The 22,750-nt window shown below is 45.4% G+C and overlaps 1 protein-coding gene across 4 annotated transcripts in view; it reads left to right on the top strand.

The window, feature by feature from the left end:
- Positions 1–22,750, top strand: part of SHANK3 (SH3 and multiple ankyrin repeat domains 3) — a 691,108-nt gene that overhangs the window by 536,038 nt on the left and 132,320 nt on the right. For all 4 annotated transcript variants that reach the window (XM_063926631.1, XM_063926630.1, XM_063926632.1 and 1 more), the window contains exons 15-16: positions 11,446–11,521; positions 12,146–12,228. In XM_063926631.1, the coding sequence (XP_063782701.1) occupies positions 11,446–11,521; positions 12,146–12,228 (159 nt within the window). The remainder of the gene's footprint in view (positions 1–11,445; positions 11,522–12,145; positions 12,229–22,750) is intronic.

Raw genomic sequence — 22,750 nt, 5'->3', positions numbered from 1 at the left:
CACTGGTGATGGAGCGTTGTTTTAGCGGTACAGAGTTTCATTCAGCTCACCAGTTGCTGACTCTATGCAAGTAGCATGTAGCAGTGCAGGAACTCTAGAAAACATTGTGGCTTGCAGGCAGTCATAGGTCACTCTGGAGTTAAGTAGGAGACTTCTGCCTCCCACATGTCACTCTTCACAGTAAAGACAGGATGGCCCCAGTAGTGATCTTGGCGGCCCTCTTGTTATAGGCTATGAAGCCTCCCTGGAGGACAGGAAACTGGAATCTGCGCCGTAGCACACTACTCTTTCAACACACTCTTTGTGACATATAAGGAGAAAATAAGTAAAGCTAAAACCCAATTTCTCTGACGTCCTAGTGGATGCTGGGAACTCCGTAAGGACCATGGGGAATAGCGGGCTCCGAAGGAGGCTGGGCACTCTAGAAAGATCTTAGACTACTTGGTGTACACTGGCTCCTCCCACTATGACCCTCCTCCAAGCCTCAGTTAGATTTCGTGCCCGGCCGAGGTTGGATGCACACTAGGGGCTCTCCTGAGCTCTTAGAAAGTAATAGTCTTAGATTTTTTTATTTTCAGTGAGACCTGCTGGCAACAGGCTCACTGCAGCGAGGGACTAAGGGGAGAAGAAGCGAACTCGCCTGCTTGCAGCCGGATTGGGCTTCTTAGGCTACTGGACACCATTAGCTCCAGAGGGATCGACCGCAGGCCCAGCCTTGATGTTCGGTCCCGGAGCCGCGCCGCCGTCCCCCTTACAGAGCCAGAAGCAAGAAGATGGTCCGGAAAATCGGCGGCATGAAGACTCTGTCTTCACCAAGGTAGCGCACAGCACTGCAACTGTGCGCCATTGCTCCTCTCACACACTTCACACTCCGGTCACTGAGGGTGCAGGGCGCTGGGGGGGGCGCCCTGAGGCAGCAATAAAAACACCTTGGCTGGCTAAAATACCTCAATATATAGCCCCAGGGGCTATATATGAGGTAAATACCCCTGCCAGAATTCCATAAAAAACGGGAGAATAGGCCGCGAAAAAGGGGCGGAGCCTATCTCCTCAGCACACTGGCGCCATTTTCCCTCACAGCTCCGCTGGAAGGAAGCTCCCTAGCTCTCCCCTGCAGTCTACAAAGGGTTAATAAAGAGAGGGGGGGCACTAAATTTAGGCGCAGTATACAATATATATAAAAACAGCAGCTATAGGGGACATAACTCAGTTAGTCCCTGCATTATATAGCGCTCTGGTGTGTGCTGGCATACTCTCACTCTGTCCCTCCAAAGGGCTTTTGTGGGTCCTGTCCTCGTTTAGAGCATTCCCTGTGTGTCTGCGGTGTGTCGGTACGGCTGTGTCGACATGTTGAATGAGGAGGCTTATATGGTGACGGAACAGAGGCCGATATATGTGATGTCGCCCCATGTGGGGCCGACACCAGAGTGGATGGATAGGTGAAAGGTATTAACCGACAGTGTCAACTCCTTACATAAAAGGGTGGATGACGTAACAGCTGTGGGACAGCCGGCTTCGCAGCCCGCGCCTGCCCAGGCGTCTCAAAGGCCATCAGGGGCTCAAAAACGCCCGCTCTCTCAGATGGCAGACACAGATGTCGACACGGAGTCTGACTCCAGTGTCGACAAGGTGGAGACATATACACAATCCACTAGGAACATCCGTGACTTGATCCCGGCAATAAAAAATGTGTTATACATTTCTGACTTTAACCCAAGCACCTCTAAAAATGGGTTTTAGGTTTGGGGAGAAAAAACAGGCAGTGTTTTGTTCCCCCATCAGATGAATAAATGAAATGTGTGAAAAGCGTGGGTTCCCCCGTTAAGAAACTGGTAATTTATAAAAAGTTACTGATGGCGTACCCTTTCCCGCCAGGTGGATAAGTTACGCTGGGAGATATCCCCTAGGGTGGATAAGGCGCTCACACGTTTGTCAAAAAAGGTGGCACTGCCGTCTTAGGATACGGCCACTTTAATAGGTACCTGTTGATAAAAAACACGAGGCTATCCTGAAGTCTGTATTTACACACTCAGGTACTAGACTGAGACCTGCAGATAGTGCTGCTGCAGCGTGGTCGGTGACCCTGTCAAACAGGGATACTAGTTGGCAAACATAAAAACATATTAAAGACGTCGTCTTATATATGGGGGATGCACAGAGGGATATTTTGCCGGCTGGCATCCAAAATAAATGTAATGTCCATTCTGTCAGGAGGGTATTAGAGACCTGTCACTGGACAGGTGATGCTGACTTAAAAAGCGCATAGAGAGCCTTATAAGGGTGAGGAATTATTTGGGGATGGTCTCTGGGACCTCGTATCCACAGCAACTGCTGGGAAGAAATAATTTTACCTCAGGTTTCCTCAGACAAAGGTACAGTCCTTTCGGCTTCAGAAAAGCAAGCGGGTCAAATGGCGCTTCCTTTCTGTACAAGAGACAAGGGTAGAGGGAAAAAGCTGCACCAGTCAGCCTGTTCCCAGAATCAAGATTCTTCCCCCGCCTCCTGTGAGTCCACACCATGACGCGGGTGCTCCACAGGTGTAGCCAGGTACGGTGGGGGGCCGTCTCAAAAATTTCAGCAATTAGTGGGCTCGCTCACAGGTGGATCCCTGTTTCTTTCAAGTAGTATTTCAGGGGTACAAGCTGGAATTCGAGATGTCTCCCCCCAGCCGTTTCCTAAAATATGCCTTGCTGACAACTCCCTCAGGCAGGGAGGCTGTGCTAGAGGCAATTAATAAGCGGTATTCCCAGCAGGTAATACTCAAGGTGCCCCTACTTCAACAAGGACGGGGTTACTATTCCACACGGGTTGGGGTACCGAAACCGCATGGTTCGGTGTGACCCATTTTATATTTAAAATCCTTGAACACATACATAAAAAAATTCAAGTTCAAGATGGAATCGCTCAGGGCGGTTATTGCAAGCCTGGACGAGGGGGATTACATGGTATCCCGGGACATCAAGGATGCTTACCTGCATGTCCCCATTTACCATCCTCGCCAGGAGTACCTCAGATTTGTGGTACAGGATTACCATTACCAAGTCCAGACACTGCCGTTTGGACTGTACATGGCACCGAGGGTGTTTTATCAAGGTAATGGCCGAAATGATGATACTCCTTCGAAAAAAGGGAGTTGTAATTATCCCGTACTTGGACAATCTCGTTATAAGGGCGAGGTCCAAGGAGCAGTTGGTAGTCGGGGTAGCACTATTTTGGAAAGTGCTACAACAGCATGGTTGGATTCTAAACAGTCCAAAGTCACAGCTGGTTCCTATGACACGTCTACTGTTCCTGGGGATGGTTCTGGACATAAACCAGAAATAGTGTTTCTCCCGGAGGAGAAAGCCAAGGAGTTGTCATCTCTAGTCAGAGACCTCCTGAAGCCAAAATAGGTAGCGGTGCATCATTGCACGCGAGTCCTGGGAAAAATGGTAGCTTCCTACGAAGCAATCCCATTAGGCAGGTTCCATACAAGAACTTTTCAGAGGGACCTGTTGGACAAGTGGTCCGGATCGCATCTTCCGATGCATAGGCTGATAACCCTGTCTCCAAGGACCAGGGTATCTCTACTGTGGTGGCTGCAGAGTGCCCATCTTCAAGAGGGCCGCAGGTTCGGCATACAGGACTAGGTCCTAGTGACCATGGATTCCAGCCTTTGAGGCTGGTAGGCAGTCACACAGGGAAGAAATTTCCAGGGACTTTGGTCAAGTCAGGTTATTTCCCTACACATAAATATTCTGGACCTGAGGGCCATTTACAATGCCCTGAGGCCGGCAAGGCCTCTGCTTCAAAACCAGCCGGTACTGATCCAATCAGACAACATCACGGCAGTCGCCCATGTAAACCAACAGGGCGGCACAAGAAGCAGGATGGCGATGGCAGAAGCCACAAGGATTCTCCGATAGGCGGAAAATCATGTGTTAGCACTGTCAGCAGTGTTCATTCCCGGAGTGGACAACTGGGAAGCAGATCTTCTCAACAGACACGACCTCCACCCGGGAGAATGGGGACTTCCTCCAGAAGTCTTCCAATAGGATTGTACACCATTGGGAAAGGCCACAGGTGGACATGATGGCGTCCCGCCTCAACAAAAAGCTATAAAAGATATTGCACCGGGTCAAGGGACCCTCAGGCGATAGCTATGGACGCTCTGGTAACACCGTGGGTGTACCAGTCGGTTTATGTGTTCTCCCCTCTGCCTCTCATACCAAAGGTACTGAGAATAATAAGAAGGCGAGGAGTAAGAACGATACTCGTGGATGGCCAAGAAGAGCTTGGTACCCAGAACTTCAAGAATTTATATCAGAGGACCCATGGCCTCTGCCACTCAGACAGGACCTGCGGCAGCAGGGGCCCTGTCTGTTCCAAGACTTACCGCGGCTGCGTTTGACGACATGGCGGTTGAACGCCGGATCCTGAAGGAAAAGGGCATTCCGGAGGAAGTCATTCCTACGTTTACTAAAGCCAGGAAAGAGGTTACAGCAACTCATTATCACCGCATATGGCGAAAATATGTTGCATGGTGTGAGGCCGAAAGGGCCCCAACAGAGGAATTTCAACTAGGTCGATTTCTGCATTTCCTGCAAGCAGGAGTGACTATGGGCCTTAAATTGGGTTCCATTAAGGTACAGATCTCGGCTCTGTCGATTTTCTTTCAAAAAGAACTAGCTTCAGTACCTGAAGTTCAGACATTTATAAAAGGAGTGCTGCATAGTCAGCCCCCGTTTGTGCCTCCTGTGGCACCTTGGGATCTCAACGTGGTGTTGAGTTTCTTAAAATCACATTGGTTTGAACCACTAAAAACCGTGGATCTGAAATATCTCACGTGGAAGGTGGTTATGTTATTGGCCTTGGCTTCTGCCAGGCGAGTATCAAAATTGGCGGCTTTGTCTTGTAAAAGCCCTTATTTGATTTTCCATATGGATAGGGCAGAATTGAGGACTCGTCCCCAGTTTCTCCCAAAGGTGGTGTCAGCGTTTCACCTGAACCAGCCTATTGTGGTGCCTGCGGCTACTAGGGACTTGGAGGACTCCAAGTTGCTAGACGTTGTCAGGGCACTGAAAATATGTTTCCAGAACGGCTAGAGTCAGAAAATCTGACTCGCTGTTTATCCTATATGCAACTAACAAGCTGGGTGCTCCTGCTTCTAAGCAGACTATTGCTCGTTGGATTTGTAGTACAATTCAGCTTGCACATACTGTGGCAGGCCTGCCACAGCCAAAATCTGTCAATGCCCATTCCACAAGGAAGGTGGGCTCATCTTGGGCGGCTGCCCGAGGGGTCTCGGCTTTACAACTTTGCCGAGCAGCTACTTGGTCAGGGGCAAACACGTTTGCAAAATTCTACAAATTTGATACCCTGGCTGAGGAGGACCTGGAGTTCTCTCATTCGGTGCTGCAGAGTCATCCGCACTCTCCCGCCCGTTTGGGAGCTTTGGTATAATCCCCATGGTCCTTACGGAGTTCCCAGCATCCACTAGGACGTCAGAGAAAATAAGAATTTACTCACCGGTAATTCTATTTCTCGTAGTCCGTAGTGGATGCTGGGCGCCCATCCCAAGTGCGGTTTATCTGCAATACTTGTACATAGTTATTGTTAACTAAATCGGGTTATTGTTGAGCCATCTGTTGAGAGGCTCTATTGTTTCATACTGTTAACTGTGTTTCATATCACGAGTTGTACGGTGTGATTGGTGTGGCTGGTATGAGTCTTACCCGGGATTCAAAATCCTTCCTTATTGTGTACGCTCGTCCGGGCACAGTACCTAACTGAGGCTTGGAGGAGGGTCATAGTGGAAGGAGCCAGTGCACACCAGGTAGTCTAAGATCTTTCTAGAGTGCCCAGCCTCCTTCGGAGCCCGCTATTCCCCATGGTCCTTACGGAGTTCCCAGCATCCACTACGGACTACGAGAAATAGAATTACCGGTGAGTAAATTCTTATTTATTGCAGCATGATTTGGGTATTTTTCTTCCTTCAAGGGTTTTAGTCTACAGTGTTAAGGGTTAGTTTTTAAGCTAAAGATTTTATTAAAATTAGCATCTTTTCTGTGCATGTTCTATTCATTCAGGCCAATATGGGATTAGAAAGGTATTGTAGACATGGCTGTTCTTGTATATTGAATATTTTCCCTAGTCAAATAGTTGAAGCTACTCCACTTAGCCCTGCAGGAGGAACTTTGAACAGGTATACAACGTATGTATTTCCAGTGAGGCACAGTGTGATCTCCATCACCTCATTTGAGGTAGAAGGGAGAAAAATATAGACATTGAAATATCTGTACATTTGTTAATAAAATGACATTTTTGGATAAGGGGGATGCTGGGTAAGGTGCTGCCTGATGCAGCAAATGCTAGGATGCATGCCTTTCATAAAGCAATTGTTAGTCTCTATAGCCACAGAAAGCGTTTAATCTGAATACTGGGAATAGGAAATAGTTACGAGGCAAGTGCAGCGAGCTCGCGAGGGGACACGCTGCCCTCACCGTTGGGATCCCACATGTCAGGATTCCGGCATCGGTATTATGACCGCCGGGAGCCTGACCGTCGGGATCCCATACTGATTCCGTGGGAATAAAGCAAATAAATGTTTTTACTTTGATAAAGCATACCTCCCAACTTTTTGTGAAGTGTAAATCCTGAAAATGGGGCATGGCTTTGCGACAAGGGTGTGACCTTTACAGGAAATGGCTTACCAGCTGTTGGGCATGTCCTTAGTCCCTGTCTCTAGTATATAGATGATGTGTGCATGTGCAAGGCATCTATTTACCGCTTGCTCTGTTAGATTGTTCCAGGCAGTGTTTTTATTGCGGGCCAGTAGGCTCTTATAGTAACTTATTCATTATTTGATGATTTAAAAAACAAAACAAAAAAAAAACTGAATTGCATAATTATTTCACCCATGTGCTGTAGTAGCTCCAAATTTGTACAGATGAAAGATATTGCTCTATTATTTGGCTTTCATTTAGCATCTACCTGTGAGGGGAGCCACAGAGAGGCCAACTATCACAATAACGGAGTTACAGAGTTCAGTGGTTGAGACTGGACTGAAGGTGAACTAGTTATCCATAACAAGAGCTCTGCATATAAGTGGCTTGTGTGGGAGGGTGGCTAAAAAGAAGCCATTACTGAAGATAAGCCACATCAAAGCATAGAAACATAGAATTTGACAGCAGATAAGAACCACTTGGCCCATCTAGTCTGCCCATGTACACACACACACTTACACACTAGGGCTAATTTTTGTCAGGAGCCAGTTAACCTACCAGTATTTTTTGGGATTGTGAGAGGAAACCGGAGTACCCGAAGGAAACCCACCAAGTTGGGGGACTATATACAAACTCCGCACAGTAAGGATTATGGTGGGAATCGTGCTCATGACCTCAGTGCTATGAGGCAGTAATGCTATACATTATCCATAAAGCATATCAGGAGACTGCCAGAGACATCAGAGTGACCCAGCTAAAATGTGAGATACATTTTTGCAGTTCGATGAGACAGAAATGGAGTGTTTTCAAAACACTTAAATGTAAAAGTTGCGAGTTGCAGGAGGTCCTGGACTTTGGTCGAGAAGGCCCGTATTTTTAAAGCGGCAATCACTTACAAGGCAAAATCAGCTTGGTTTTATCTTGTAAATGATTTCCGCTTTAAATAGTGCCGCACCTCCTGCAATTCACACCCTATTACATTTTCCCCATATATGTGGCGCAAACCTAGCAGTGCCCATGTCCCAGCAAACACCATCCCAACAGTGAAGTATGGGATGGCAGCATAATGTTATGGGAATGCTTTTCCTCTGTAGTAACGCCTCAGCGATAACTGGGATCCATTGATGGACTGATGGATGGTACAAAATATAATGAAATGCCTCAAGACAACCTGCTATAGGGTATATTCAATTAGGGTCGGATCCATTCCGACATACATTTGTCGGAATGGATCCAACAACCCCTATTCAATCCCATCTCAAATTGAGATGAGACCTGTGATTGGAGTAGAGGGGGGAGACCAGCGGGGACAGCCGCGGGCAGACGGAGGAGAGCAGCGCTACAGCAGCACTGCAGAAGGATGTCTCACAGGCGCTAGACCTCACGGCAGTGTCCACCCGGCTCCAGCAAGCGTGACCTCACTTGCTGGAGCCAGGTGGACGCTGCCGTGAGCGGCACGGCTGTAACACATCCTCCTGCAGCACTGTGTTGTAGCACTGCTCTCCCCTGTCTGCCCGCGTCTCTTCCCCGTCTCCTTGCGGCTCTCCCACCTCTCCTTCTCTAAGGTCCCTCATCTCAGTCCGACATATTTTTATGTCGGACTGAGATGGTCGGAAACGGGGCCAAATCCTGTCGAATTTGGTCCGTTTCCCTCAAAAGTACATGAATCGGCAGCTATACCGCCGATTCACGTACTATTCGACAAGTCGAATTCCCAGACTTGTCGAATAAAAATGGCGGGGACTGAATAGGTCGAATCACGATTCGATCTTAAAAAGTCGAATACTGCCGTCTTTTCGACAGACGGCAGCTTTCGACCCTAATTGAATATACCCCATAGTCTGCTACAGATTTCTAAAACTTGTGAGAAAGTTCACCTTTCAGTAGAACAATGATCCCTTCCCAAGCACGAGGCCGAAGCAACACTGCCATGAGCAACAAAAAAGTCAATGTTTTACAATAACCAAGTCAATGTCCAGATCTCTGTCAAATTGAAAATCTTGGCACTATTTGAAAATTGCAGTTCACAAGCATTAAACCAACCTGGACAACTTGGAACACATCTGCAAGAAAGAATGGGCAAAAATCACTCTCAAACCGTGTGCAAACCTGGTAGAAACTTACCGCAGGGCACTTAAAACTGTTAATACAGCAGTCATTTACAAGTCATAATTTTGCCTTGTAAATGACCGCCCCTTTAAAAACGTCTGAGATAGGCCGGCATTCAACACCTCTGGCAAATTCGGACCCTATACATATGCCCCAAAGTTTGTGTACATTGCAACATCAGAAAGCACAGGTGTTACTATCTCATTCAGCGCTCTTTTGGATCATTTTGATTTTTGGAATTTCAGATATGGTAGAATCAGCCTGTACTAGTGTGTAAGGGTTAAATACTTACGCCAGCTGCATTAGGCAAAAAACTTACTTTAATAGCTTACTTATTTGTAATAAAAATACTGTCTGGAACAATCTTTGTCACTTGTAATACAGACACATCTGCTGGCTCTTTAATTGTGAATACACTTGCAAGCAACTGTAGCTGGTCTTAAGGTGCATACACACGGAGAGATTTTGGCTATGAGAGATTTTGACTAACTTTTCCCTTGAACTGGCAGTAGGAGATTTTGACTAACTTTACCAGAGATTTTGTCTAACTATGCAAGAGATTTTGGCTATGGGAGATTTTGGCTATGGGAGATTTTGACTATCTCATTTAAATAAGGGGATGAGTGTCATATATAGGACGATTTTACAGGGTGGCTGGTATTTAAATAGCTAAAAGTAAAAAAAAAAATTTTTGCGTGGGGTCCCCCCTCCTATGTAAAACCAGCCTCGGGCTCTTTGAGCCAGTCCTGGTTGTTAAAATACAGAGGAAAAAATGAGTAGGGTTCCCCCATATTTAGACAACCAGCACCGGGCTCTGCGTCCGGTCCTGGTTTAAAAAATACGGGGGACAAAAGACATAGGGGTCCCCCGTATTTGTAAAACCAGCACCGGGCTCCACTAGCCAGGGAGATAATGCCACAGCCGGGGGACACATTTATATTGGTCCCTGCGGCCGTGCCATTACCCCCCCCAACTAGTCACCCCTGGCCGGGGTACACTGGAGGAGTGAGGACCCCTTAAATCAAGGGGTCCCCCCCTCCAGCCACCCAAGGGCCAGGGGTGAAGCCCGAGGCTGTCCCCCCCATCCGTGGGCGGTGGATGGGAGGCTGATAGCCTTTCAATAGTAATATTGTTCTTTACAGGTGGCCTACAGGTCCCAGCAAGCCTGCCCCAGCATGCTGGCACTTGGAGAACCACAAGTGCCAGCATGCCCGGACATAAAGGGCCCGCTGGCACCTGTAGTCCACCTGTAAAGAAAATATTGGGAAAAAAACCAGACACATTCTTTAAAAAATCCTTTATTAAACTGGGTCTTCACCTGGGGGCGGCGGCCTTTAAGCTCTTTTGCATGGCCGCCGCCTTCCCAGGGCTTTCGGCGTCTTCACCTGGGGGGGCGCCACCTCCCCAGGGCTTCTGGGGTCTTGCTCCGGCGTCTTCACCTGGTGGGCGGCGGCTGCTAAGCTCTTTTGCATAGCCGCCGCCCATCCAGGACTTTCACGGCGTCTTCAGGAGCTCTTCTCCGCTCCTCCTCCGCCGGCGGACTGAAAGCCGCTGCCTCGCGCTGACTTATATAAGTCAGCGGGAGGGGGCGGGGCGATGACGCGGCGAGCCGTGATTGGCTCGCGGCGGCCATCTTGAATTTCAAAAATGACGCTGAGGCGCCATTTTTGAAACTGGTACCGCTCCACTGCCAAACTCTGCAAGATAAAGGTAAATTTCCCCCGCCCGCACCGCCGCCGCCCGCACCACCGCCTCAACCCGCCGCCGCCCACACCGCAACCCGCCGCCGCCACCGCCGCCGCCCACACTGCCACCCGCCGCCGCCCGCACCGCCGCCACCACCCGCCGCCGCCCGCACCACCGCCAACATCGCTATCGCTGGGAAAAATCGCTGGCCTCTAGCGATTTTAACTAACTTTCCCAGCGACATAGCCAAAATTGACTTGCCTGCACTGACTATTTTTCCCAGCGATAGCGACCTGGCGGGGATGCGCATCGCTATCGCTGCCTGTGTACACACGGAGCGATCTGCACTAACTTTCTGAGCGATTTTGACTATATAGTCAAAATCGCTCAGTTATATCGCTCCGTGTGTATGCACCTTTACAGTCCAGATTAATGCAGTGCAATACTGAAAGGATTAAAATATTTTAATTTGTACTAAATTAAAATGCCATCAATCTGTTTGAGGTGCAGATTTGATGTGTACATTTATGTATTTTTGGGTTTTAAACCGAAATAGTTCTGGTCATTACTATTATTATTATTATCCTTTATTTATATGGCGCTAAAAAGGGATTCACATCGCCTATTACACAGTACATAATCAAATAAGCAAACAAGAAAACAGCACCTACAGTTCAAGACAACATAGGACAGGTAAGGAAAATCAGTGGTTAGGTGCCATCAAAGGGAATGTGGAGTATAAGACAGTGTAAGTACAGTAAGAAAAGGAAAGGCACATGAGGAAAGAAGGCCCTGTTCTTGCAAGCTTACAATCATATACACTATGTTTTTACGTGCCTCTCAATTCATCTTCTACCATCATACGGTTTATTAAGAGACAGACCATATTATTTCTATTCAAACATGTCTGTCTTCCACGTATAAAGGACCTTGCTCTGTCTTTCAGAAACCCGTGAAGATAGGACAAAGCGTCTTTTCAGACATTACACGGTGGGATCATATGACTCCTTCACTTCCCACAGGTGAGATCAATTTCAGATTCATACATTAAGTATCAGCAGACAAAACCCATTCATATATGACTCACTAAACTTATAGGATCAATTCAGTAAAACAAACAGGCAGTGGTGAATTTCTAGTAAGACATAAATACATAAATACGAGTCAATTTAGTTTTAGATAAGATTCTACTATATACGTACTAGTTTTCTGTATAATATAAGTGAAATCTGTTGAGCTAAATATATATATATATATATATATATATATATATATATACATATATATATATATATAGTATACTGTATATGTGTGTGTATGTATATATATATATATAGAGAGAGAGAGAGAGAGAGATTTTTTGTGTGTGTGTATATATATATATATCTATCTGGAATCACTGCTTATGAGAATCTGTAAGTGCCTGAATTTGTCATTCTCAGTCATTATTTAATTAGCAGCAGTTTGTAATGTCTATGTTAGAGCACATTCTGATGGTACTGTATGTCTAGTTACAGCGTTGGTGACTGTAAGGAAAAGGGCTATTATAGAAACATGGAAAATAATTGGTACAGTACAAGCAGTAAAATGATGTGTCAGAGCTTGTATGGTGAGCTTTCATTTGATTTTTTTTTTTTTTTTGGCAGTGATTATGTCATCCAGGAGAAAGTTGCTCGGCTGCAGAAAAGAGAATTGGAGGGATTCGGTTTTGTGTTGCGAGGAGCAAAAGGTAGAATTCCATTTTATCCAGCTTAAAGCCTGAAATACGGCCATGTAGATGAAAAGCTGTGTCATTTCAGTGAACACAGGTATGGGATTTATCACCAAAACACTTTGGATTTAGTGTATTTCAGATAACATTTGTTTCCATTATTTGGAGAACCATGGCAAAAATGTTCTAACTTATATTTGGAAAACACTCCTGTCTTTCCCCACTCCGACCTGGCATTCGCCTACTAATTCATTTATTAAGCAGTGCTTATCGTAGTGTCTACAGTAGAAGACACTTCACTGATAATTGTTCTATGATATTATACAAAATGCAATTATATATTTAAAGTAACTGGAAAATTGGTTTCTGGATAAAAAATCCTATACCTGTATTGTAAAGTTGAAAGAATCACTCACATGTGCCTGCTACATAGTAACATTCTGATATTTTACAGAATTCCTAAAAGCTGGGAAAATACCATTAGCTACAGATGTGTCCTCCTACATTGTTGCTGCAGTCATGCTAAATAGCCCTTCAAGTCTCGGCTAGTCGTGAGTGCGTTTACTAATACCGGGGGTGTCTTTTTGTGCATTTTCCCCCGAAATGTGTCTTTTACGCATTGCTATGCCAATAAGACATACAAGCAGACTCTGTTAATGTAAATGATATGCAGCATGCCTATATTCTGTTTGCAACTGCGGCTGTACCTGCATACGAATGGTACATTACAGAGTTTTCCTGGAAAACACTGTAACATATAATTTTGTATGCATATGCAGTCGCACACAGAATATAGGCATGTCGCATATCATTTGTAATCAGAAAAGTCTGCTTGTGCGTCTTATTCACATACCGGAATAAAAAGATGCCTGACTTTAGCAGACTTGCCTGGGAACTGCTTGCTCACTCACTCCAGGCATCTTGTGGTGCTTGGTGTATTAAGACTAGATGCATGAGGACACAGCTGTACATGTATTTACCATGTAGCATTTTCTTCAATTATTAATGAAGCCAACAAACCACTGTAGTCTTAGGAGTACCTTTATCTTGATCACCAGTAGAAATTGCAAATATTTTTATATAACGTTATAAGTCATGTAATTATCTGAAAATATAATGTATGCTCATCTCTACTTCAAAATTAGCGCCGCCACAGGATCACATGTGATCTCTTCATTCTGTCCACAGATACTTGTGCGACGCAGCTAGCTACAGTAACTTAGGGGAACATGTACTAAGCAGTGATAAAAGTGGAGAAGTGAGCCAGTGGAGAAGTTGCCCATGGCAACCAATCAGCTGCTCTGAATACATTTATAGTATGCAAATTATAAATGTTACGTCAATGCTGATTGGTTTCCATGGGCAACTTCTGCATTGGCTCACTTCTCCACTTTTATCACTGCTTGGTACACGTCCCCCTTAGTTACAGTAACTAACTTGAAATGAGAATTCACAACTTTTTGTAAGGCATTAAAGCATTGTGGGGTAGATGGATGAAGTAGTGAAAAGAGTGACGTAGCTTGTGCGACGTAGCTAGCTACAGTAGCTTAGTTACAGTAACTAACTTGAAATGAGAATTCACTACTTTTTGTAAAGCGTTAAATCATTCTGAGGTAGATGGATGAAGTAGTGAAAAGAATGAAGAAGTGAGTCAGTTGAGAAATTGCTTATGGCAACCAATCATCTACTACGTATAATTTTATAGAATGCACTAGACAAATGTTACTTCAAAGCTGATTGGTTGCCATGGGCAAGTTCTCCACTGGCACACTTCTCCAATCTTTTCACTTCTTTATACATCTGCCCCTGTGTAACACTGATATGCGCAAAGGCTGCTAGTGTAGACCAGTCAAGTTCAAAAACATCTGATGGTTGAGACACAATTTATATTGAAATGTGGAAGAACAAAAAGGACAATTAAGACTATTTATTTTATAACTTCACATGCATTAATGTACGTGACAGTACACAAAAGCCACAATGCTTTTTTGTCCAGAATAATTCTTGCCAACAGAAGTATGAAACCAACAAAACTTAAAGTGTGTCTCATATCTGTCCATCCTGAAAATACTCTAAATCAAGGTTTTCTGTGAATTGAGAAATCAGTTTGTAAAATCTAGGACATTTTCGAAACTTGGATTTGCCATTTGACAAAAACATTTTCTTGAAGCATCCTATAATGTTGCTTAGCGGATTGCCAAACAAAAGTGCCCCACACTGTTGGAGAAACTTTAGTAAAGCCATGACCCCAGGAAATGGTCGATCTGGTTCGTGCACTAGGTCAGAGGAAAAATATGGAAACAGTTCCCGTCAAACAATGTGATACTTTCTTCAATAGATGATATTTTTTTAAATATTTTGAATCGTATTTTTAGAAGATTTTGGGGGTCACTCCGAGTTGATAGCTCGCTAGCAGTTTTTAGCAGCCGTGCAAACGCATTGCCGTCGCCCACTGGGGAGTGTATTTTCGCTTTGCAGAAGTGCGAACGCTTGTGCAGCAAAACAAGACCAGCCCTGTAGTTACTCTTCGTGTGCGTTGATTCTAATGACGGAGGGACGGCTTTTGACGTCACACACCCGCCCAGCGAACGCCCAGCCACGCCTGCGTTTTTTTGCCACGCCTGCATTTTTCTAAGTACTCACTGAAAACGGTCAGTTGACACCCAGAACCGCCCACTTCATGTCAATCTTCTTGTGTTCGGCCATGCGACTTGAATGTTCGTTCCACTCTGTGCAAACCCACGATGCTCATTGTACCCGTACGACGCGTGTGTGCATTGCGGTGCATACGCATGCGCAGAAATGCAGATTTTTAGCCTGATAGCTGCGCTGCGAACAACAGCAGCTAGCAATCAACTCTGAATGACCCCCTTTGTTGTGAAATGGAAGCAGAACATGAAGTGCTTTCAAGAGGACAAGTCTTGAAGTGCTTTTTCAAATAAGGATAGACGTTTTACTTACTCTGAAAGAAGCAAAAAACCATTTGCGGAACAGTTTGAAAGAAAGAATTTTATCAATGAGTTGGCTTATTCGGCATATATTTTTAAACATATGAATGAGATTAATCCAGTTCAAGGTCCTGAAGGCATTATAATGGATGCTACTGAAAATGACAAGCTTTCTTGGCTAGGCTGCTGATAGGGCAGAAGAGGATAGAGGCCATGTCCTTGCAAACTTTCAAATTGCAGAGGAAGTGATTTCACAAGATGGAATAAAGAAATCTGCCAACACCTGGAAACACTTCACAACTCTTTTAATAGTTATTTACATTTTGCTGGCATTAAATTTAAACAATGACTCTGCATCCATGTTCTTAGTAATATACTGTATACTTATTGACCTTCAAACCAAACAAATACTTCATTTGGAGCTTAATTTAAGTCTCTTTGAGATAATTATATAATTACCTTAATAAGTCAACTATAGACGCTTTAACCACTTGCCTGGCATGGTCGCATCAGATGCGACCATGCCTGCAAGTGCTTTATCTGACCTTGTCGCACAGGATGTGACCAGTCAGATAGAGAGTGTTAGCAGCGGCGGGGAAGGGAAACTTCCCTCCACTGCTGCTGTCAGAGGTACTGGAAGGTCCCTCTTCCTCCCTGCACTCTCCCTTATGGGCCCTACACACTAATAGATTTTAATAAACGATATGAACGTTCTCGTTCATTAATGAACGAGAACGTTCATATCGTTTAGTGTGTAGGAACCAACGATGAACAATGCACGGCTCCGCGCTCGTTCATCGTTGGTGCCCATTCGCTTATGCATGCAGGCCAATATGGATAAGATTGTCAATATTATCATGTACTGCTATGGAGCTGGGTGACGGGGGGAGTGAAGAAACTTCACTCCCCCCATCACTGCTGCCGGGTCGCCCGTCGGCCGTATCCGCCGTCGGGCAGCTCGGCGGCAGATCGACAAATGTGCAGGGGCCTTTACTGATTGCCGTGCTGCCGATCACTGCGGATCGGTCAGTACGGCATGTTCCCCCCTCTCCAGCGGCTGCAGACAATGGCAGCCGCTGGGGAGTGTAAATTAACCCTCCCAAGCCACCCCCAGACCGCCCTGTATACCTGGAGGCTGTCCCGGCTTTCAAAATGAAAGCCGCAATGTTTCCGATGTTCCGATGGTCGTAGTGTTCCCGATCGATATTTCGATGTTTGGGGGGGATATATTTTTTTAAACAATTAAAAATAAATGTTTTTCTTTTTTTTAACTAAAATTATTTGGGATAGGGTTAAATTCATGTTCTTCGCCTAATTCAGTCATTAAAAAAAACGTCAATTTCAGAGCGGTTTTTGGCAAAATAAATCTTCAGTTTGCAATCAAAATGTTCAACTTTTGTAAGGATCAAAGCAAAAAATGTATATCCATTGGATGTCCAACATGTAATGTGTGCTTCTTTTGTCAAAGACCACCCCACAGTTTAATATTCTTATTCAAGCTATGCGACAACAAGCACCTATTTTTCAAGTGATTTTTTTTGTTAATTATTGTGTTTAAAAAAAAGCAAATATAACTAAATCACAAATATATTTTCTTTGTGATCCTACATACCCAATTTTATGCATTTAAAACAGTGTTCTGAGAAGGGATCCATAGGCTTCACCAGACTGCCACAGTGGTCCATTGCACATATACCTTGGGATGATACTGAGTTGAATGTTCGTCTTTTTGCAGAGCGTCTCTTGTGTGGTTTTGCACTGTGCATGCTCCAGAACCAAGCATTAGCAACTTCGGGTGGTGCAGAGGTGTACATATTGTATGTCACATCTCCACTTCCAACTGAGTTACCTAGGCAATGCATCAGCCCCTATATCTTCAAGCAGTTTGTACCTGCATTATCATATTGATGTATAAGACCTATAAAAAAAACATATGACATTAAAATATATATTTTTTAAATTATAATAACAAATTATGTAAAACTGTAAGCTATAAGTATCATTAAGTCATTTGGGAGATGGTGTCTCAACATTGTCTTATTAAAATAATAACAAGATAAATAAATTGCAAGATACTATAGAGTAGAACACATTAGACTGTAGAACCATTGGTGTATCTGTAATGGGTGCAGTGTGTGCTGTGCACACGGGCCCCTGGGTCCAGGGGGGCCAAACGCACACACTGCACCCTTTGTTTAAAAACGTACCTTTCCGGAATCCCGAGTCCAGCATGCGATGGAGAGTACTAGCGCTGAGGTGCCGACTTTCTAAGACTGTGGATAGTGCAGCTACGACAGTGGTTCTGAACATTCCACCATTTGCGCACCATTGCGACTACCAAGGACACTTGTGACAGGGTATGGGCTGCTGAGTGATTCCATTTCAGATAAGTCTGATCATGGCCTCTGAGGCTGTGTATATGCGTTTGGGAATGCTACTGCATTCACTGCCATCCCCACAACGCTCCCATAACACGCCCATGAGACACCCTTTTTTGCAAACTCTTCAGGCCATCTCCACGTCGCTGCCCTGGAATGGTTATCTGCCGCAAGTCTATTACCGGCAACTCCGTGCACAATAGCCGGGTCTACATACAGTCAGGGGAATGTTTGCACAGTAGGGGTTTTCATGGCTTTCTGTGCATGTGCAGTAACTGTTAATAAATAATAGTCAAATATGGCTCAACTGTGCACACATCAGCAGAAATTTCCCAGTTGTATTTGTTTGATGCTCACAGAATTCCTGCTGTAGGAATCTGGCCGTTAATTTCTTGGTTTCTACAGTGAAGTATGGTATGATAGAATGCCGCCATTCACCAAGTTGATATGGCCATAATGTCGATATTGACTATGTTGACAATCATTATGTAGTCATAATGGCTCAACGGTGACTTATCTACTTCTGACGTCTGCAGCTGCTCCAGTGTGGCTTCTGGGTCCTGGCGGTCATGTGGCTGTCACTTTTGGGTCAGGTCTCTGGTGTAGTATTATTATCCTACTTCCTAACCCTCCATTTAGTTCCTAACCCTAACTTTCACACTTCCCCCTGCAGATTAGCCCTAACCTCCCTCTGTAGCCTAACCATAGCTTCCCCCCGCAGCCTAACCCTAGCCTCCCCCTGCAGCCTAACCCTAACCTCCCCCTGCAGCCTAACCCTAACCTCCCCCTGCAACCTGAACCTAACCTCCCCATGCAGCCTAACCCTAACCTTCCCATGCAGCCTAACCATAATCTCACGCAGCCTAACCCTAACCTTCCCCTGCAGCCTAACCCTAACCTCCCCCTGCAACCTGACCCTAACCTTCCCATGCAGCCTAACCCTAACCTTCCCATGCAGCCTAACCATAACCTTCTCACGCAGCCTAACCCTAACCTCCCCCTGCAGCCTAACCCTAACCTTCCCCAGCAGCCTAACTCTAACCCTCCCGTCCAAAGCCTAATCCTAGCCTTCCCCCTCAACCTTACCCTAGCCTTCCCCAGCAGCCTAACCCTAACCTCCCCCCGCAGCTTAACCCTAGCCTACCCCTGCAACCTGACCCTAACCTCCCCATGCAGCCTAACCCTAACCTTCCCGTGCAACCTAACCATAACCTTCTCACGCAGCCTAACCCTATCCTCCCCCTGCAGCCTAACCCTAACCTCCCCCAGCAGCCTAACTCTAACCCTCCCGTCCAAAGCCTAATCCTAGCCTTCCCCCTCAACCTTACCCTAACCTTCCCCAGCAGCCTAACCCTAACCTCCCCCCGCAGCTTAACCCTAGCCTACCCCTGCAGACGAAACCCTAACCTTCAACCGCAGCCTGATCCTAACCTCCCCCCGCAGCCTAATCCTAACCTCCCCTCTGCAGTTTAACCTTAACCTCCATCTACAGCCTAACCCTAACCTCCATCCGCAGCCTAACCCTAACCCTCCCACCAAAGACTAATTCTAATGTCGACAATCTGACATTGTTGACATTTCACATGTTGAAATCCTAAGTGTTGACATGTCTGTCGACATTTTAACAATGTAGAAATCATAACTGTCGACATTGTGCAGCCACATTCTGACTGTCAACATGACAGTTTATTTACATACAACCTAATTATGCCTGCTTCTACAGGGGTGTAGTATGGTATGCCAGCGGCCAGGCTCCCGGCGACCAGCATACCGGCGCCGGGAGCCCGACCGCCGGCATACCGACAGCGTGGCGAGCGCAAATGAGCCCCTTGTGGGCTATCTGCGCTCGCCACGCTGCGGGTATTTATTCTCCCTCCAGGGGTGTCGGGATTCCGGCGCCGATATAATGTGCGCCGGGATCCCGACATTCGGCAACCAGAAGACCACCCCTTCTACAGTGCAGTTAGTTTGATTAGAACTACATAAAGGTGCGATAACTGTTTATTTGGTGATGACAGCCCTTCATGTCAGTGATTGCCCTCTTTGTGCCATTTACACTGGCTGAGCTAAGCATACAGCAGCACCACAGGGCTGGCTCAAAGGCAAAACAAGTGAGACAATTGCCTTAGGCCCTATAGCATTCATAGCCACAGTTAGCATACCAATTAGTTCAAAATATTAATGCCCTTACATTTTCCAACCATACAAAAGATTCTGTGGTAATTACACTATTTAATAACAGGTGCAAACATGACAAAACAAAAGCTGATCTGCTCTACGCCATGATTTTTGCATTTACTGTATGTTAAACTGAGAGTACAGTAACTTTTCATTTGCAAGCTTATAAACGTTCATGTTTTATATATATATATATATATATATTTATTTTTTTTCCCCCCTGTATATAATGGAGCAAGATAGTTGAAATTGCAGAAAGAGAATTATATAGTTCCCGCAAGTTCTTTTTACCTTGGGCAACACATTTCTGATACTGTACATACTGAATAGCCAGTGATCGAAGTGGGAATTTACAAGTGGGGGTATGGAAAATGTAACAGAATGGCCAGTAATCTGGGGTAGGATTTTGATAACGTAAAATACATTTTACGTCATTTTTGTATCAATATATAAAGTAAAAGAAACCATATTATATTATATAAAGTTATCAAACCTGTGTACCCTACCATCCCTTTGTCCATCCACGAGGTCCGTGTTAACCCACTTACTGACACAAACTTACTGACATACCTTACTGACACACACACTCATTGACACAGACACCCCTTACTAGCACAGATACCCCTTACTGACAGACAGACAGACACACACACTACACAGAGACCCCTTACTGACACACACACACACAAACTAAACAGAGACCCCTTACTAACTCATACACACTTATTAGCACGGAGACCCCTTACTGTCAGATACCACTTACTGACACAGACATTCCTTACTGACACAGATTCCACTTACTGCCACAAACACATTGATACAGACACACTTAGTGACACACTTTACTGATATAGACACTTACTGACACACAGTTATTGACACAGAAACTCTTACCTACAGAAACCTCTTACTGACAGACACCCCTTACTGACATATATACAACTTACTGTCACACACTGGCACAGACACCATTTTCTGACAGATACCACTTACTGACATATACATCCCTTACTGACACATGTTTCAGTAACGTACACAAACATACAGACACATACACCACTTACTGCTAGAAAACCCTTACTGACACAAATACCAGTTATTGGCACATACATACTTACTGGCAGACACCCCTCACTGACACAGATACAACAAACTGACACACACATTTACTGACATATACCTCTTACTAACATGAACATCACTTACTGACACAGACACCCTTTACTGACACTGATTCCACTTGCGGACATTCCTATCAGACACACTTACTGACACAGACACCTCTTACTGACACACACACACACACACACACACACACACACACACTACACAGGCACCACTTACTGACCGATACCCACTGACACACATAAACACACTGACACACACACTTACTGACACAGACAACACTGACATAAACACACACAGACACCACTTAATTAAATACCCCGGGCATGGTGTGTGCTGCGTCTCACTGGGTTTTGCACAACTGCTCCGCCATCTACGGACCTGGCTTGCATCTCCTCGCAGACAGCAGCCTCCTATCCCAGGCCATTTCCCGCATTTGCTGGCCCTACTATGGTAGCGTCAGGCGGTTGTGGAGCCTCCTGGGACCTTCCGCCTATGGGGTATATGCAATTGCGGTCGAATTCCCGAAATTGTCGAATTTCGGGAATTTTTCGCCATAAAAAAATATTCGACAATGCAATTCAGTACTTTCCGACAAAAAAACAGACTTTCAAAATTCGACTTTTTGAAATTCGACTTTTTTGCAATGATACACATGCTGCAATTCGACCAAAGTCTATTCAATGGAAGTTTGGAAATTCGACAACAGTGCTTTTAGACAGTAAATTCGTCATTTTCAATCCGCCACACTTTGGATGGTGAAACTAATAAAAAAAAATTAAAACATGTTTTTTTTGTGGGTTTTTTTCTTGGTAATATCATATCTATTTATATTAGAAGGGATTAGGTACTTGGTTTGTCTTTTTTGGAGGCACAAGTATTATTTATATAGTTTTAAAAATAATATATATTTATTTTTTTTTGGATGGAATGGTAAAATCCCTGAAAAAAATGGCGTGGGGTCCCCCCTCCAAAGCATAACCAGCCTCGGGCTCTTCGAGCTGGTCCTGGTTCTAAAAATGCGGGGGAAAAATTGACAGGGGTTCCCCATATTTTTAAAACCAGCACCGGGCTCTGCGCCTGATGCTGGTGCAAAAAATACGGGGGACAAAAAGAGTAGGGGTCCCCCGTATTTTATACACCAGCATCGGGCTCCACTAGCTGGACAGATAATGCCACAGCCGGGGGTCACTTTTATACAGCGCCCTGCGGCCGTGGCATTAAATATCCAACTAGTCACCCCTGGCCGGGGAACCCTGGGGGAGTGGGGACCCCTTCAATCAAGGGGTCCCCCCCCTTCCCCAGCCACCCAAGGGCCTAGGGGTGAAGCCCGAGGCTGTCCCCCCCATCCAATGGCTGCGGATGGGAGGCTGATAGCCTTGAGTAAAATGACAAGAATATTGTTTTTTCCAGTAGTACTACAAGTCCCAGCAAGCCTCCCCCGCAAGCTGGTACTTGGAGAACCACAAGTACCAGCATGCGGGAGAAAAACGGGCCCGCTGGTACCTGTAGTACTACTGGGGGAAAAATACCCAAATAAAAACAGGAGACAGACACCGTGAAAGTAAAACTTTATTTCATACGTCGACACACACATACTTACCTATGTTCACACGCCGACATCGGTCCTCTTCTCCAAGTAGAATCCAGGGGCACCTGAAAATAAAAATAAGAATTTACTTACCGATAATTCTATTTCTCGGAGTCCGTAGTGGATGCTGGGGTTCCTGAAAGGACCATGGGGAATAGCGGCTCCGCAGGAGACAGGGCACAAAAGTAAAGCTTTTCCGATCAGGTGGTGTGCACTGGCTCCTCCCCCTATGACCCTCCTCCAGACTCCAGTTAGGTACTGTGCCCGGACGAGCGTACACAATAAGGGAGGAATTTTGAATCCCGGGTAAGACTCATACC

The sequence above is a fragment of the Pseudophryne corroboree genome, chromosome 6, assembly GCF_028390025.1.
Source record: "Pseudophryne corroboree isolate aPseCor3 chromosome 6, aPseCor3.hap2, whole genome shotgun sequence".
Classification (NCBI taxonomy): Eukaryota; Metazoa; Chordata; class Amphibia; order Anura; family Myobatrachidae; genus Pseudophryne; species Pseudophryne corroboree.
This window is presented reverse-complemented; position numbering and strand designations above follow the sequence as displayed.